At 40.7% G+C, this 19,360-nt stretch overlaps 1 protein-coding gene across 1 annotated transcript; it reads left to right on the top strand.

The window, feature by feature from the left end:
• The first annotated feature begins 989 nt into the window (after positions 1–989).
• LOC131676883 (protein Skeletor, isoforms B/C) lies at positions 990–19,158 on the top strand. The gene is made up of 5 exons (XM_058956261.1): positions 990–2,349; positions 16,618–16,837; positions 16,908–17,255; positions 17,319–18,252; positions 18,311–19,158. Exons 1-5 carry the CDS (start codon positions 2,223–2,225, stop codon positions 18,833–18,835), a joined length of 2,154 nt encoding a protein of 717 aa, XP_058812244.1. The 5' UTR covers positions 990–2,222; the 3' UTR covers positions 18,836–19,158.
• Positions 19,159–19,360: the final 202 nt, after the last annotated feature.

Here is a 19,360-nt window from a genome sequence, read left to right as displayed (position 1 = left end):
CCAACAGGCCCCTTTGGCCCCAATGGTGGTTGCTTAAACTAATTACATTTTAAAATTCATTTGATTCATTTGATTCATTTGATTCATTTCCCAAGCAACCAGAAGTTCGGATAATACTTAAAAAGTGCACTTTAAAGTTCACATAAAGTTCTTTACGAACTTTCAAGCTGCTTAAGCTTTAATGGCACTTGAAAGCTGCTTAAGCCGCTATTAGAACATAAAACGTATCGCAAAATTACTTAAAACGAGAAGCTTATGCAGCTCCCTTATACGAACTTTTGGTTGCTTGGGTTGATTCATTTGATTCATATGATTCATTTGATTCATTTGATTCGTTTGATTCATTTGATTCATTGGAATCATTTGATTCATTTGATTCAATCATTTGTGTATATTATAATTTTGATTTCCATTAATTTTTCTACTCATTTTATGAATTTAAAAACCTATTGTTTCATTTTTTGCTTTATTTTTTTATTTTGGTCGTTTTGTTGATTTCTATAATTTATTCAGTTTATTCGAGATTTTATTCGTGCAAGACTAGAAATTAATTCTGCAAACTAATCCAATAGTGAAATGTGTAAGAAATGTCTCATCTCACTGCTAGGTGGATTAAATCGGTTTTGTCATGTTTTTTTACTTGCTGACTGATATTTTTCAGAAACCTTGAAACATAAATTGTTTAGTGTTGCCTTTTTAAATCGACCGTAAGAATTAAACACACTCAATTATCTTTTTACGCAGTTTATTATTCCGCGGTTTTTGTTTCGTGGATTTCAACGAAAAAAATGGAGATGTTAAGGTTCAAGTTACCTTTTTTGAGCATGTGTTAGTTTTGAACGCTGGGTAGTATGGGTAGGAAAAATTGTGTTCAGCTTTGCCACCGGATTATACATTTAAACCTTTTCAAAACTCTAAAAGAAGATCTGCCGATTTATCAGATCACAACGATTCAAATCATACAAAATAGATGCTGGAAAAACTATCGGTTTCGCTATATGGTGCTTTTGAAAAAGTGGTTGTGATTTTTTGTCACACTACCACACCGTGCTGGGGCACGCAACACAACAGCTCAATGAAAAAACCACAGCCACATTTTCAAAAGCACCATTCAGCTAAGCCGATGGCTTTTCCGGCAGGTATTTTGCATGAATTGAATCGTGATGATCTAATAAATCGACTGATATTCTTCTTTTAGAGTTTTGAAAAGGTTTTAATGGATAATCTGGTGGCAAAGCTGAGCACAATTTTTCTTACGCACACTACCAAGCCTTGAGGTAACTTGAGCCTTAAGCCATTCTTATCTTACGCGAAAAACAGCTTACAGTAATACCGAATGCAACCTGTAGGTATGTAACGCAGTGACACCATCATTGCCTCACGACGATCACGTTATCTGTGGAAAAGCCATCCAACCTACGGATTGTTTAGTGTTTGTTCGAAACCGGAACCCCAGTACCACCAACACATCTACCAGCAGCATATACAAGAAGAGTACAAAACCTGCACATTGCTGTGTCGCTCACCGGTTCCACATACGTACCTACTGTCCAGTCCGACCGTCAGTAACAGCAGCATGCTATGCTGCATTCTGCCATGTTGCATTTCCACTGCGAACGGGCGTTCACCATCGAACGCGATGGACCGAAGTGAAGAGAGAGCGAAAAAAAAAAACAAATAAATGAAAGGCAGCCAACCAGCCAGTCAGCCTACTGCTGATCGCGTCGCGAAAGAGCTTAAACCCGCAGCTATGTGTGTGTCAGTTGTGCGAATGAACCCCCCGCGGCATGAAAGGTGGTAATATTCAGCAAATCCAAGCAACCGACTGGACGACGACGAAGACACAGCACAGTTTAGATTGGAACGGCTTGCTGGGATAGACGTATGTTGGCCTCGAACATACGTACACGTTCGTTGTGTCAAAAAAGCCTTGATCTGCTTTCTTTGCGTACCGTGCGCTTGAGTGGTTCCTGTGCGGAGTATAGTGATCGTGGTCGTTATCATCATCAATCGATAAGAGATTAAGAAGTGATCGTCGGTCGCACGAGTAAAAGATATTCGAATCAATGTCAGATGGGAAGTGAAATGTAACACGATACACAAAGTGAGAGTTGAAGTCGACCAAACCGTACCAACACGTACACACGCATATACATACGACGACACACGCAGCGAACGCAAGTGCGCTAGGTGGCCAGGAAAAGAGGCGATCGTTAGAAAAGATGACAAGCGATGTGTTATCGCGAAAATTCTGCAAATTTAGTAATGTACGATGGAAGTTGGCGCTTGAAAAAGTCCCGCTGCAATTCAGTCTAGTCGCAGTCGCAGTATTGCTCATCAGCGCAGTAGGTGAGTGACGTTCGTTAGTCATCGAATTTCTCGTTGAGACGTGATCGTGAGGAAATTTTGGGGAAATCTTACATCAATTTTGACTGTTGTCTCTCTCTCTCTCTCTCTCTCTCTCTCTCTCTCTCTCTCTCTCTCTCTCTCTTTTGGATGTTACGTACTTATTCATGGTTCAGACAATATGACAAAAGTGTAGGAAAGCAACGAACTCGTTTCTAGTACATTTTTGGGTAAATTTGTTACCATGTTTTAATGGGGTTTTGCGAAGTTATGAGAAAGGCTTAAAAATGGAATAATGTAATCAAAGGACACGCACACAGATAGTTAATGGATATGGACAGACAGTGGTTAGTTCAATCACTGTCTGTCCAAACACCCAAAACGGAATACAAAATAAAAACAGAGGCGGATAAGTTGGCCCTGATTTGTTCCACTCTGTCTGTATGTAATGTTTCCTAGTCTGCTGTAGCTCATAGCAACGGACATTGTGATACAAGAAACGGGTAACAGCAACGACGGTATATGGATATGTTTATTACTGGTATTGTTTGCAAAAGAATGCCGTCTTTCTCGAGGGAGATTTTTTTTTACATTTACATAAGGTCGAGATGCTTAACAAGTGGACTGAGATTTTTAATGTAAATCATAGTGCATATTAACCAGCAGTAGAAACACGAGAAAATAATTAGGTACCGTAGGTTCGTCGCTTGTTCTGTGTGAATGGCATCGAAGTCATTGACTCACCACGTTCATGGACGAATGATCGATATATTATGGCATATTCGTTTTTGACAGTGCACTACACCGGTGTAGTCGGTGCTACACTCATTCAAACTTGGGTGTAATCAGTCTATCTCTTTCTTTGCACTACACCGGTGTAGCACCAAGAAAAAACTAAAACGCCATTAGAAAAGTGTGGTTGCCTAAAAATAAAGTCCTTCCTTAACATTGTAGAAGGGCTAATTTTGAGTTGTCTTACCCCTCGACTCCCTGTGAACTTTTGTGAGTCTTATCCCCCCGTTTTATTTTAACTAGGTTTTAGTAGTTTTTGAACGTAGAGTGCACGCTCTCGCCAGCACACTTCCTGTATAGCCATCGCAGAAACCCCATCTTGAAATAAATCCTATAAATTTCAGAAGAGGGATGGCGGAAATTAGTTGTGTGAAAACAAATTAAGTATCTATATAAATATCCCGCGACGGCAGTCCGAACGAAAGTATAAAGCGAATAACGAACGATACGAGATAACGAACAAAAAACGAAATCATCGGGTTACGATATTTCACCGGTGAAACGCCATTTTGGAACGGATGCCGAAGATTAAACGGCGACGAAACGCGACTGACGAACGAGAGGACGAGGCGAAAAGTAAGCAGGAAAACAGCTGCCAAGAAGGAGACAACAGCTCACAGACGGAAATCACGGATAATAGTAGAATGTCACTGTTTCCAGTTCCTCAAACAACGCAAGAGGCAAGAGCTGCGCGTCCACTTCATCCGGAAGAAATAAAAGCATTAATCAGCGAGTTTGACGGATCGTACGACGCTGCAATTTGGATACGGAAAGTGGAACATTATCAGAAATTATATGGATGGACGGATAACGCTACTCTATTGTATGCAACAACAAGATTGTTTGGCCCTGCGAAGTTGTGGTACAATTCAGTGGAAGAAAAAATATTCGGTTTTCATGGATTCAGAGTGATGCTGCTAACTACTACCACGATGAAGCGGACATTCACCGGGAGCTAATGACTGTAATGAAGAGACAGCAAGAAACGTATGACAATTATGTATTTCGTGTCCAGAATATTGCCAGTAAGGGACGAGTCTCGGAAATATCGGTGATCAAGTACATCATCAGTGGCCTATCCCGTGACAGGTTATACAATCAGATTGCAGCGAATGAGTACAACACAGTTTACAGCCTGCTGAAACGGATAAAGTGGTGTGAATCAAATTTCCAGTTGAAAAAGGCGGACACAGCAGGAGCGAGTGCAATACGTCAGCCGCTACGTTATTTCGAATCGGGTGTTAAAGCAGGAACAAATTCATCTACAGTGGGACCATCCGATTTCATCTGTTTCAATTGTAATGATCCGGGACACAAATCAATGAATTGTCCAAAACCACAACGACGTCCTCGTTGTAGTTCGTGTTTGAAGGTGGGACACAATGCGGAACAGTGCTTCAAGTCATTGGACAAGGGAAAGTCAGTTGTACACAAACCAGCGGTTGCGATGATTGACACTAATGAAGGAAAGTCAACCATAACGAATCGGGTACCAAACGAGGTGATCGACACAGACGAAGATGGGATGATGAGATGTGATGCTATTATCGGTCGACGATTGAAGCAGCTGAAATTGCTGGTGGATTCCGGTAGCGCAGTGAGTCTAATAAAACAATCTGAGCTTGCAAATTTGATTAAGATAGATAGTGAAATAGGGAACCACAGCATAGACATTTCAGGCATCAATGAATCAAAAGTGAAGATTGTAGGCAGGATGGAAACAAAAGTTGTCGTTAAGGGTACAATGGTGTTTGATGTTTCGTTTTGGGTTGTAGCTAATGAAACTATGGGAGTCAGTGCTATTCTGGGTCGAGATTTTCTTAGACGGAATAACATAACTGTGATTCGTTTCGAAAAACCTGAAGCAGCAACCATAAGTGAAAAGATCGATTCTAACCTGCTAAAGCAAGTGTTCGGTGACTGTTTGCCAGTAATGGTTGACTATGAAAAAATTAATTTGAGTGTGGGTGATAGTGATGAAACCATCCGATACGGAGTGCGAGTTAACTCAGATTTCAAAACTTTTTATCGAGAAAAGAAACCAGACGTTGAGAAGGCAGTAAAGTACGTAGCATCGATTCGCTTGAAGGATGATAAGTGTTTTAATGTTTCCCCTCAAAGATTGGGCAAATTTGAAAGAGATGCTGTAGATGAGATTCTAGATGGTTGGTTGGCAGATGGAACGATACGCGAAAGTGAGTCTCCATATTCGAGTAGAGTGGTTCTAGTGAAAAAAAAGAATGGTCGTTATCGCTTGTGCATAAATTTCAAGGAATTAAATAAGTTGGTTGAGCGAGATCGATTTCCACTGCCGGTAATTGAGGATCAAATCTCTAAGTTAGAAGGTATGAAGTATTTCTCAACGATGGACATGAAAAATGGTTTCTTTCATGTTGAGTTGTCAGAAGAGTCTAAGAAATATACATCCTTCGTAACAGAGAACGGGCAGTTCGAGTTTAATAAGCTCCCGTTTGGTTACACCAATGCACCATCAATTTTTTGTCGCTACGTGGCAAAAGTGTTGAATGAGTTTGCCAGATCTGGAAAACTAATTGTCTTCATGGATGATTTTATGTTGTTTACAAAAACTATCGACGAGCATATTGACCTCTTACGTCGTGTGTTCGCGGTGCTGAAAGACAACGGCATAGAATTAAATATAGAAAAATGTCGATTTTTAGTCACGCAAGTCGAATTTGTCGGATATGACATTCGTTCAAACCAGATCAGTCCATGTGATCGACATGTAAAAGCTGTCCGAGATTTACCAATTCCACAAAACCCGAAATGTCTGCAGCGATTCATGGGATTACTAAGCTATTTTCGAAAATTCATTAAAGGATTTTCTACTATTGCAAGCCCATTGTACGATTTGCTTAAGAAAGACGCTGTTTACAACTTTGGCCCGCAGCATCTGGAAGCGTCCAGTTCTTAGTATTTATTCTCCATCGTCTGAAACGCAGTTACATACTGATGCATCCTCTCATGGGTTCGGTGGAATTCTAATGCAAAGGCAACATAGTGATGGCAAGTTTCATCCCGTGATGTTCTTCAGTCGCAGGACAAGTCCAGCAGAAAGCAAGTTGCATTCATTCGAATTGGAAACCTTGGCAGTCGTATATTCACTTCAACGATTCAGGCATTATCTCATAGGTATTCCGTTTGTGATTGTGACGGATTGCAAGGCTCTAAAGCATACATTAGAAAAACGCGACACCAACAGTAAGATTGCTAGATGGGCAGACTTTCTAGCTGAGTTCGATAAGTAGATAGTGCACCGTACGGGAGATAGAATGCAACACGTCGATGCGTTATCAAGGTTGTGCGTGAATGTTGTCGATGAAAAACGGGATCGAAGCATATTCGAAGACTCGTTATACGTTGCTCAGATTAACGATGAAAAACTGTGTCGTCTTAAAACCCTAGTAGAAGGAAACAAAGTCGCGGGTTATGAGGTTCGCGACAACTTGTTGTATAAAGTGGAACGAGATCGTCTTCTCTTGTACATTCCGGAAGAGATGGAAGAATCGGTCATATACAGGTTTCATGATTCGCTTGGTCATTTTGGTAAAGATAAGGTAATGCAATTGATTAAACGATCTTTCTGGTTTCCGAAAATGACTGAGAAGGTTCTCGCACATACAAAAAGGTGTATTTCTTGTATCATGTACAATCCTAAAGCTAGAAAAATAGATGGAGAGCTGCAAAATATCGATAAAGGAAACCGGCCATTTTGGATGCTACACGTAGATCATTTAGGACCATTAGAGGCAACGACTGGTAAAAATAAATATGTTTTGGCAGTGGTGGATGGTTTCTCGAAGTTCATCAAACTCTATCCTACTAAAACGACGAACACGCATGAAGTAATGAAGCATTTGAAGTCTTATTTTATCAACTACAGTACGCCCAGGATTTTGATCACGGATCGTGGAACATGTTTCACTTCGCAAACATTTAAAAGTTTTGTTGAAACACACGGTATTGTTCATAGTCTGGTTGCAACAGCTTGTCCACAAGCCAACGGGCAAGTGGAAAGATATAACCGTACGTTGGTACACCTTTTGGCAAAGCTTGTCGAGTCCTCTGGCTATTCTTGGGATAGTGCCTTAATTGATGCCGAACACCTATTGAACAATACCTTAAATCGTGGTTCTGGATCAGTACCGTCGAAGCTTCTGTTCGGTGTTTTACAGCAGCGAAAGATTTCGGGTGATGCCGTGCAGTATTTCCAAGATTTACTGGAATCTCCCGAGCGTGCCGATTTGGAGTTTTCTAGAAGCGAAGCAGCAAATCATAGTCGTAAAATCCAGGATTATAACAAGCGAAAGCATGATAGTAGATGTTTGAAAACTACTTTCAATGAAGGGTTTAAGGGCCCCTACCGAGTTAAAAAGGTACTGGATAGAAATCGCTACGTAGTTGCCGATATTGATGGTTATCAGGTATCAGGAAAGCGTTTTGAGGGAATATTTGACCCCCAGAATATGCGTCTTTATAAACGTCAATCACCGGGAACCCTAAACGACGAATCTGATAGTGGTTTGAGTGATAATGAGTAACATTGATTCCTATATTAATTCCAGGAAGGCAGCGAAGAAGACTAGACAAACAATATCCTGTCAACCGTTCAGATCACGACAATAAATTAAAAAAAATGTGTTCAGATCAGGCAATTAGGGTTGGCGAGAGCTTTGTAGGATGGCCGAGCTGTAGAAGGGCTAATTTTGAGTTGTCTTACCCCTCGACTCCCTGTGAACTTTTGTGAGAGTCTTATCCCCCCGTTTTATTTTAACTAGGTTTTAGTAGTTTTTGAACGTAGAGTGCACGCTCTCGCCAGCACACTTCCTGTATAGCCATCGCAGAAACCCCATATTGAAATAAATCCTATAACATTCACTTTAGTTTATAAAATAGGATGGCATCCTAAGGTGACCTGGTGGCCTATTCTCACAGGAAAAGGAAATTATCTTCTAGTCACTGGGTGACGTAACTGTGAGAATAGGGCACGTGCCCGAAATTTTCCATTTAGTCACTACGTGACGTGACTAAGAATAGGGCCCTTCCTGTTAGGGTAAACTTTGCCACTGCGCCCACTATTTAGGTTATCATCTGTGTCTGTCCTGGTTTACTACCTACCTTGATACCTTGTTGGTTACAGCGTCATCTCGCGAATGCCGGGCGTATCGTAGAGCTCCAACTTTGTCGGTCTTATGCGGCGCCCTTCTAGTTCCCCGCACGTTCAGGGATCTCAGGTCCTCTTCCACTGCGTATAGCCAACGTGTTCGTGGCCTTCCACGATGTCGGCGTCCTCTTCCTGGCTCCCTGCTGAATATTGTTTTTGCAAATCTTTCTTTCGACATTCGTACCACATGACCAGCCCATTTTATCTGTTTAACAATATCCGCAGTTGTGCATACTTGGTACAACTCATGATTCATGCGTCTGCGCCGCGCTCCATTTTCGCATATCCCGCCGAGAATTGTCTGCAGCACTTCACGCCCGAAAACTCCGCATGCTCTCCTATTTGCCTCCCTCAACGTCCACGCTTCGTGACCATGAAGAGTGACAGAGAGGATCAGTGTCTTATATAAGGCGAATTTTGTTGACGTTTGCAGGTTGCAGGACCTAAGCTGGTTACGTAGACCGGTAAAAAGGCCCTGTTGGCGGCTGCAATGCGCCTTTTTACCTCACGGGAAACATCGTTGTTAAACTACACATGTCTGGTAGCTTTTGGCTACCTTTTGGTTTTTTCGAAGGTAAGGATTGCTCGTCCCTAAGGTAAGACTAAGAATGTTTTTTTATTAATTCCCAAGGCTTATTTTATATGCGCTGGCATGTTGCGCGACATGTTTGTATATTTTGGTTATTCTGAGTAAAGCCAATTGGAGAGAGACAGAGAGGCTACCTAGAATTGGTCGCTACTCGGGCAGAGGGTGTGTGCCCATAGATAGCACTGGACGTAGGGAAAAAACGCTTGTAAAGCGAAAGGTTCTATCAATAAACAATTGAATATATTTTGCTTTAGCTGGGTGTTTCTCGGCGTTCACGACACATGCGAACCATATGGACGGTTTCGCTAAGGCGTGTACCGAGCCGAGGTAGTTAATTTGAATGAGCTAGAGATAGGTGATTAGATGTATTACACCACCCTCCTTTTGGAAGAATAATGTAACTAAGTGAAATTATTCGAAAAAAACTTGTAGCTTTTGCTTCTCTCCAGATAGCTTTTATATTTTGGATGTACATTTGTGGTATGTGGTTTTTTTTTTTATAATCTGATTATCCTGTTTTTATGAACAATTTGTTTTAAACCTGTGGTATCTTCTTGTATGGTAATATTTGGATGCTGAATTGAAATAACTGTGTACGGGCCTTGGTATACTTTATCTAACTTTCTTCTATTTTCGTTCTGCAACATTACCTTATCTAGAGGTTTTACATCAATTGGGTTACTTATTTTCTCTTGACTTAAGTTTCGTATTTGCTTTGTATTATCTAATATTGCTTTTGTTTTTTGTGCTGCTAAGTGTAGTTTGTATTTTAGTTCTGCGTGGTATTGGTCAAAATTGTATATGGGTTGTGTGTGAGTGTTTTCGGAATACATGAGATTTTGTGGGATGTTTGCCTGTTTACCAAATACTAATTCAAATGGTGTGTATTGGTGGTTTGTGTGAGGTGTCGTGTTATAACAGAACGCATAGTAAGGCAGCCAATCATCCCAGTCCGTTTGGGCGTGATTGATAAACTGTCTTACGTATTCATTCAGACAACGGTGATTCCTCTCTAAACCTCCAATTGTTTCTGGATGGTATGCTGTAGAAAACTGATGGTTGAGATTTAACAATTTATTCATGTGTAAGAATACTTCATTTTTGTACTCTGTTCCCTGATCTGTTCTAATTAATTTGGGTGCGCCATATACAAGGATACAATTTTCGACAAGTGCCTTTGCTAGCGTATTTGCTTGTTTATCAGTAATCGCTTGGATTATTACATATTTTGACAGATCGCATTGTATTGTTATGGCATATCGGTTACCACTGTTTGATTTTGAAAATGGACCGATTGTGTCTACTGAGATACTATCTAGTGCTTTAGTAGGTGTAGGAGTATGTATGAGGTTTTCTTTAGTTTTGTAAGTATGTTTATTCTGTTTACATTTTAGGCAATTTTTTACATATTCTCTTATGTGTATTTTCATTTTTGGCCAATAGTATTGGCAACGAAGTTTTTTATATAATCGATATGATCCAACATGACCGCCTATCGGTGTGTCATGGTTGGCTTTGATAATTGCTTTTTGTTTTTCAGGATTTTCTATTATTTGCTGGCGAGTATATAGAATTATTGATACATTCTTCAATATTTGTTGGCCTTTATCTTTAAATTCTTGAATATTCATATCCTTAAGAATCTCACTATTTAGCGCTAGAGCTAAAGTGGTAATTTTTTTTATTGTTTGCCAGTAATTCCACATTTTGTAAAATGTGACCTAGGTTTTTTGATAGCTTGCTAGGGACTGTTAACGCTGGAGTCAATTCCCTCTTGTAGCTTTTATCCATGATTTGTATATGGATTTTGTTGTTTTCTTGTGTTAACATTAATTTTGGGAGGTTATATGCCTCTTCATTGTTTAGCGACTCGTAGATTTTGAGTTGATCGGGCTCAGCATCATTCGATATCGCGTCTATATTTGAATTTGTTTGTTTGCGAGTATTTGCTCTAGTTTGCACCACGTATAAATTTAATTGTTTTAATTTTTCAGAGTCGATATTTATTCTAGAAAGAGCATCAGCACCTACATTCATTTTACCTTGTACATATTGTACCGTAAAACTGAATTCCTCTAGGTCTAGTCTCATTCTAGTTAATTTAGATGATGGTTCTTTCATTGAAAAAAGATAGACCAACGGTCGATGATCAGTTTTAACAGTGAATTTTCGTCCGTATAAATATGGTCGGAAATAGTTAATAGCCCAATGTATGGCTGTTAACTCTTGTTCTACAGTAGATTTATTTGCTTCGCCTCTCGTGAAGGTTCTGCTGGCAAATGCTACTGGTAATTCAATATTGTCATATGTTTGTGCTAGGATAGCACCACATGCAATTTTGGAAGCATCTGTTATTAGAACAAATTCTTTGTTAAAATCAGGAAATTGTAAAATTGTTGGGGAAATTAGTTGATTTTTAAGCATATCAAATGCATTTTGGCATTCAATATTCCAAACGAAGGTAGTGTTTTTCCTTAATAATTTGTTCAAAGGGTTTGCTATCTGAGCAAAATTTTTTATAAAACGCCTGTAATAATTACAGAACGCGACGAATCGTCGTACGTCATCTGCATTTTTAGGTATAGGGTAGTTGCAGATCGTATCAAATTTGGATTTATCTGGCTGAATTCCTTTTTCAGAAATGTGGTGACCTAAATAAGTTACGTCAGCTCGAAAAAAATTACATTTGGATGGATTTAATTTTAAATTGTGGTTTCTTAATTTCTGAAAAACTTTTTCCAAGTTTGCAAGATGATGGTTGATTGAACAACCGATGACTATGATGTCGTCAATATAGAGAAATGCGCACTCGGGACCTAGTCCGCTAAGTGCGATTGACATCATGCGTTGAAAGCTATTCGGGCTAATATTGAGTCCGAATGGCAATCGTTTAAATTGAAAATGTCCGCGTTCCTGTAAGGAGAATGCGGTGAATTCTCTAGATTTTTTCTCGATTTCTATTTGGTGGAAACCGGACTGTAGATCTAGAGTAGAGAAATACTTTGCTCTGCCAAGTTGGTCGAGAATGTCGTCAATTCTTGGTAGAGGAAATTTGTCGGCTAGTAATTTTTTATTTAGTTGCCGAAAATCTACAACTAGTCTCCATTTCTTTTCTGTGCTAGTTGTTTTCTTTGGAACAAGCATAATGGGTGAATTATAATTAGAAACAGATGGTTCTATCACATCATTTTTGATTAAGTCGTCCACTTGACGGCACATTTCTTCACGCTGGCTATGCGCGTTTCTATAATTTTTTATATATACTGGTGATTTGTCACTCAGGTGTATTTTTTGTTTATAGAAATTGTTTGCAGATAGTGTGTCGTCCTTTAGGTGGAAGATATCGTTATACTTATTGCATAATTTAATAAGGCTATCTTTTGCAGATGCCGAAAATTTTTTTAAATTGAGCTCCTCTTGGAGAGCATCATTTCGTTTAATATTCCGAGAATCAGTTTCGCTGATCGTCGCCAATTGAAAATTGGTTAAATGTTCATATTGTGGTAACAAATGTTTGATTAAAACGGGTTCGTTATTGGTATTTACAATCTTTATATAAGGAGATTCTTTATTTACAATTGCGTTGCTGCTAAATACTCCAGGAGCGATCTCTGAGGCAATTAACACAACGTCTCCTTCTGGATTAAAATTATTAATTATTCTATATGTTTCTGCTCTAGCTGGTAACCAGGTTGAGCCACCTAGATTATTGTGTATAGGTATATCTATATTTATGTTATGTACATGCATTGACAGCAACCATGCATCATAATTTATCGAGCATCGGTATGTTGCCAAAAAATCTCTTCCAATAATACCATCGGTTGGTATAGGAAAATCATCGTTAATTATATGCAGAGTACCCTCAATAGGTGTGTCTTGCATGTAAAAGATGCATTTGGTAATTCCATGGCTCTGCAGTTCACCAGGAATAATCCCTTTTAGTTTGTATTTGCGAGTTGTATCTATGCTTGTACCTGGCAAGATACATTCGCTTTTAATGAGTGATATGTCAGCTCCTGAGTCGACCAGGAAAGTGCACATCTTGCTCGAATTGTTCAATTTGAGCTTTATGAAATTCGAGGCAGCTACGTTTAATGTGTAGACTGCCCGTTTCCTAAAAAAAGATGGTTGGGCGGTGGTTGGATTCGGTCCGCTGTTGGTTGATCAGGTAGGCTGCTTGGTGCTGAGTCAGTGACATATATATATCGTCCCTGACCTTGCTTACTGCGGTAATTGTTATGCTGAGGAGTCGAATTATTTCTTCCTCGTCCTCTGTTATTGTTTTGGTAAAATTGCTGCGTGTCCCCGTTTGTGCTAAATCGGTTAGCTTGTGTATTATTAGGAGTATAGTGCTGCATGTTACCATATGTGTTATATCGGTTAGTTTGTGCATTGGGACGTCGCCTATCAAAATCTCTAACACGTGTATTGCCACGATAATTTCGTGTGTTGTCAATACGATCGTAGTGTTGACGGTGCCGGAAATGCATAATTTGTGCATTTGGTACGCTGTGGCTTTCGTGCTCCGAGTTCTCCAATACTTTTTGTGTGGCTATTTTTATTGAGGAAAAATTTCCTGCTTTAAGTATAGTACGTGTTTCATGGTTTTTTAAACCGTGAATTAGGGCATTAACTCCAGCTTTTGTAGCCATTGAAGCTGCTACATCACCTGGAATTTGCCTTTCTATATAAGTGTTTTGCAGTTGAAGTGTTAATTCTTCTACTTCATCACAAAATTTGTTGAGAGGTCCTCGCTGTTGTGAAAATTTCAATTTAGCGAGAACTTCATCTGGGGTTTTGATTGATGCACAGCGGGCTTTTACATCCGCTGTAAGTGCATCAATTGATACTAAGTTAATGGGTAGGCCAAGTCTTGCCTTACCCGTTAATCTAGTTCTAAGGAATTTTATTGCCATCGGCATATGTTCTGCCGATGTCATTTCTTTTAGTAACTGAGCCGAGTCGATAAATGCCTCCAACTCGTCAGCAGTTCCATCGTACTTTTGTACGATGGCTGTCGCAGTTTTAATATCAAAGTCAGGCATTTTTGGTTTACCTGCCGATAGCCGTCTGCAAAATATGGCTGTTTTAGCTAGAGTTTTTAAAGTAGTTTTCTTTAATATTGTTGTTGTATCCAAGATCTCTAATGATGCTTGGTACTTTGTTTTTAAATTTAGAAACTTATCGCATTCGATGTTCCACTCTTCGTGCGATATCCGATGTTTTAATTTATTTAATTTGCTTTTGTATTCATTATAGAGATCGGAAATTTCTTCCTTTTTCTCTAGAATACCTTGTAGGGTTCTAGCCCTGCCCTTGCTCTTATTTAAATTTAGCTGTATCCTGCAAAGGTGCGAGTCTATTTCTCGTAACCTTTGCATGAGCATGCAAAAACAAATGCGTATGTTAACTTGTCTATCTGTTAGTCTGTTTTATCTCTAATTTATGTGCATTCTAAATTTGGTCTATACTTGCAAGCGATTTCCTTGCCTTCTTAAATGCTTGGCGCTTGACGTATCTTGTGTACGTTTGATAAATTGTGAATATCAGTTGTATGGAACAAATGGTCAGTAATAACCAGTACTTCGTATCTTGGTTATCTTGCCAATTTGCGTGCTGTTCCAAGCTATTAATTATATTTATTTGCGGATCTCCGCTTACTGTCGGGGATTTACTTGTTCTAGACCCCATTTTTTTTTTGAAATTTAATGTATTAGTATCTAATAATTAAAATTTAACATACAGTATATAATAATTTAATATCCATACATTCGGTGAACAGGTTGTGGTGAAACATTTTTGGGAGGAATTTGTTTTTGCAATCCCGACTATATCTCATGTCTTAAGAGCAATTTGGAAAATGGAAGGATCAAAATACATTATTTGGATTGTAATGTATCTTTAATAGATCTGCTTTGTAGTGTATCAATTTTGATAGACTATCTGATTTTGGTATAAATTACACTGAATAAGAACAAAAGCTAAAATAGAATCCTGACTTTATTTTCGTCGGATTATTGTACTATTCCTCAACAGAACAACATAGTGTAAATGTATTGTCAAATCAAAATAATTTTAACTAAAATCTTCCAAAATATGATTGTTTTCAAGATGACTTAAGTTTTGTTTAAAGGAAAAAAAAATCGTTAAGGTATTTCCTTTTTCTAAGTTATTCGTTTTTTTTTTTTTAAATGCGCATAAAATTTTCTGTCACTTTTCTGTTGACGTCAGGGCGATATTCTGAACCGTTTGAAAACTACACGAAATAAAAATATACAAATTATTCATTTTTGTTTGGTTTTTGACGTAAGTTCAACAATGCTGTTAAAATGAATCTTGATTTGCATCTTCTCCGGTGACATCTGTATTTCATGCATTGGAAAGAAAACAGCGTTTTCTGTTCATCGAACTCTTACCTCCGGATTCTGCTGCTGTTGCTAGTATCACCGTTACTCTCCGACAGTCATGCACCCAAACCGTCCGAGTAGGGAGAGGTACTGCTACGTGTCGAATTAATTTGTAACAACTCGTGGGCCTGTGGCGGGTGTGTAGGCATGTAGGCTGGTTCGGTCTGCCTGTGCGTTGCCCGGTTCTCGATCCGCCACCGGCGCAGCTGGTTTCAGTGACGACGGGGCCATCATCGGCGGCGGTGGTGGTGGCATAGTTACCAAACTGTTGCCGTACAGCTGCTTCACTTCCTCATGGTGTTATGCGGGTGTCTCCGTTTCCTTGGTTCTACGTGGCACTAGTTCTCTGTGTGGCACTAATTCTTCTTCGGTGTGGATGATTTCACACGTTTGTTTCATTGCCAAAAGCAAACTTGCATGCTTATCGATCACCAATCAGTAGTCTGAATTTGTTGCCACTGTCAAACACTTGAATGTCCTTATCCAGGTATAACCAGTTATTTCAAAACGTCACTTGTTCGGAATCGAACTTTTCTCGATTCATAGTTCAAAAAGAATGACATCAACAAACCGATCACGTTCAGGATCAACTTTAACTTCTCGTAAACATCCTTATAACGAACTTTTATCACTCCTGTTCAAAATTGATACATTCACATTTCCAAGTATATTATTCAGTTAGAGGCTATTTTTCTGTGGCACCCTTGCTCGATTTCATGCAACTGAGTTTTTCGTTTGTTGGTTTGCACCGTTTTCACTTTTTCTTTTTCACGGTCGCCATCTGGTAGCTTTTGGCTACCTTTTGGTTTTTTCGAAGGTAAGGATTGCTCGTCCCTAAGGTAAGACTAAGAATGTTTTTTTATTAATTCCCAAGGCTTATTTTATATGCGCTGGCATGTTGCGCGACATGTTTGTATATTTTGGTTATTCTGAGTAAAGCCAATTGGAGAGAGACAGAGAGGCTACCTAGAATTGGTCGCTACTCGGGCAGAGGGTGTGTGCCCATAGATAGCACTGGACGTAGGGAAAAACGCTTGTAAAGCGAAAGGTTCTATCAATAAACAATTGAATATATTTTGCTTTAGCTGGGTGTTTCTCGGCGTTCACGACACATGCGAACCATATGGACGGTTTCGCTAAGGCGTGTACCGAGCCGAGGTAGTTAATTTGAATGAGCTAGAGATAGGTGATTAGATGTATTACACATGTTAAAGAATAACAAAAAGAGTTATTTGTTTCTTCAACATTCTAAAAAAAATAATAACAAGACGAACCGATCCTTCATTGATTTGCAGAATCCCAAAAACCGGAGGATGGCCCCTACCGCGGTAAATACATAGGTAAATTCAACTCCTACCACCACCAGGCGTCCGGCGAGGTGTACGCCGTCGATGAGTACACTTTCCTGATAACCGGATTCAACTACGACGGTAACGGAGTGGATACGTTTTTCTGGTCCGGTGCCAGCAACCGACCCGGACCACAGGGTTTCATCGTACCAGACGAATATGGCAAGTAAGTACATTTCCATAGAATCTACATCTTTCTATCAGTCGTAGATTAACCACGTTCGTTATGCTTCCAGAACCAACATCCTGGAGCGGTACTTCAACAAGGATTTCACCATCCGCCTGCCCGACAACAAGAAGATCACCGAGGTCAAGTGGCTTGCCGTGTACGATCTGAACTCGCAGAACAATTTCGCCGATGTGTACATTCCGGAGGATTTCGAACCGCCCGTATCGCAAAAGGCCGGCAGTTTGTCGCGGAATAGTCACGGCGTTAGTAGCGAAGCCATCGATATTCTGGACTCGAAAACGATTCGTATTTCCGAGTTCAGTTTCGATGGTAAGGGTCAACAGGTGCACTTTTGGGTCGGTGTAGGACCATCACCTTCATCCAAGGGTCGTAAGGTTCCGGATGAGATGGGATAGTGAGTATTAGTGTTCGTCGGAAAAGCCGACTTATTTTTGAACGATTTCCGATTCGCTTCCAGTTTGGACTCCCTGCGGACGTACGACAGGGAAACGATTACACTGGAACTTCCGGGTGACATGACCATCTTCGATATCGATTGGTTCTCGGTGTACGATGCAGACACGAAGGAGGACTGTGGTTCGATTCTCATCTCGGACGATTTGAACGTTCCGCCGTCGCTGGTTAAGGTGACACCGCACGCTGAGTCGCTACCGAACTGCCGTCAGCTGCACAAAGACTATCGGATGTCGTGGGAGGTTTTTGGACCGCAGATCACAATTCAGCTGGCGGCGAATGTGAAACAGGACGAGTATATGGCATTCGGGATTAGTGGATCCGACAGCGAGAGCCAGATGCAGGGAGCGGACGTTGTGGTGGCTTACATCGACGGTCATCAGGGATACGCGGTGGATTACAACATAACCTCGCTAGCACCGTGTGTGCAGGTGCTTGGTCAGAACAAAGGCGTCTGTCGGGATGACGTGGTTGGAGGACAGGACAGTTTCCAGTTGCATACTTTTGGTCGGGAGAATGGTATCAACACGATCACCTTTCGAAGACTGCTGATTTCGCCGGATCATGGTGACAAGGAGTTTGTGCTGGATCGACCAATGTATGTAATCTGGGCGTTGGGTCGATTGGATTCGAACAATGAACCTACGTATCATGACGTATATCCAAAGAGGGACACAATTATTGCATTCAATACGTCGGAGCCGGTTAACGATTGTTTCAGCTTCACTCGTAGCGAGGTTAATTTTAAGGACGTCTGGGAGAAGGCGCAAATTTTCGATCGTTCCATTCGATCATTTTCGGCTACGCTCGGTCCAACTGGTGGCAAGCGTGGCTATCAGGGAATCACCGGACACGTCTCCAATGGATTAGCGTGGTACATCAATGGGTTCATGGTTCCGGAGCTGTGGCTTCGAAGGGGACTGACGTATTCGTTTAAGGTAGTTGGATGATAGATGTACGTTTACAAATTGGCTGATTTAACTAAACATTTTCCAGGTGCGTGGAGGTAACAACCCACACTCGCCGGAGTTCTACCACCCCTTCGTCATCACGGATGAACCGCGAGGTGGATTTGATCGGCTGTCGGATGCCAAGCAGAGCGAAATTCGCGTTCTCGCTGGTGTCGAGTTCACTCGACGGGGCCGCCCTAAACCGACGGCAGCCGGTCCACTGTGCTTGGCCCGGCACCCGGACAATCAGGACCGGCGGTTGGACGATAATTTTGCCACGTTCAAAAAGTTCAACCGAACGCTTCGGTGGAGCTGTGAATCCGGCGATCCAGCCATCCTGGAGATTACACCGAACACGAGCTGGCCGGATGTGGTGTACTATAACAGTTTCACCCATGCGAACATGGGCTGGAAGATGCACATCGTCGATAGCTACAGCAATTCGGCGCGGAGCGGTGCTGTTCCCGGTCGGTGTAAAGAAGGGGGAAGACTGCTGACGGCGGTGGGTAGTGCAGTGCTGACGGTCCTGCTGCTGGGTGAATTGGCGGCACGGATGCAAAGAGTTTTTTAAGTGCGAGTGTGTTCCGGTTTTGTTGAATTGAATTCTATGTTTATTTGGTAACAGAAAAAAGTCTGAAGTAAATACAGTTTACTGCGAGAAGAGTCATCCCTACAATTGGCCTAAGCATGTTTTTTAATGGAGGAAATAATTTCAAATCACACATCGAAAAACCATAGGGTTACATATCTCTTATCTTTCGCTAGATTCCTGTCGGTGAGACCACCCCTACTTGGAGACTTGCTTTGGGTTCTTACAATCCCATAAGGTCTTACAATCGATCGCTCTAGAAAGGGATCATCCATAAATGACGTAGCATTTTTGAGTGATTTTTAACCCCCCCCCCCCCCAACGTAGCATTTCGTCACAAGTTCTTAAATACCCCCTGGTAATTACGTAGCTTGACAGTAACCCTAACCCCCCCTTGTGTCCGCAACAAATTATAAAAAAATATCAAAAACGATGTTAGATGTAACGGGTAAGATTGTGGTGACATCATTTAAAAAATCTACTTAGCATGACATGACCCTCTACCCC

This window comes from Topomyia yanbarensis, chromosome 1, assembly GCF_030247195.1.
Source record: "Topomyia yanbarensis strain Yona2022 chromosome 1, ASM3024719v1, whole genome shotgun sequence".
NCBI classification, from domain to species: Eukaryota; Metazoa; Arthropoda; class Insecta; order Diptera; family Culicidae; genus Topomyia; species Topomyia yanbarensis.
The sequence above is the reverse complement of the archived record's forward strand: the minus strand, read 5'-3'. Positions and strand labels throughout refer to the sequence as shown.

Bases quoted from the DNA above. Each gene is read 5' to 3' on its own strand.
- LOC131676883 (XM_058956261.1), top strand. From the start codon at position 2,223: ATGACAAGCGATGTGTTATCGCGAAAATTCTGCAAATTTAGTAATGTA. The intron at 16,838-16,907 runs GTAAGTACATTT...TTATGCTTCCAG, and splicing joins GTACCAGACGAATATGGCAA to AACCAACATCCTGGAGCGGT. The intron at 17,256-17,318 runs GTGAGTATTAGT...ATTCGCTTCCAG, and splicing joins GTTCCGGATGAGATGGGATA to TTTGGACTCCCTGCGGACGT.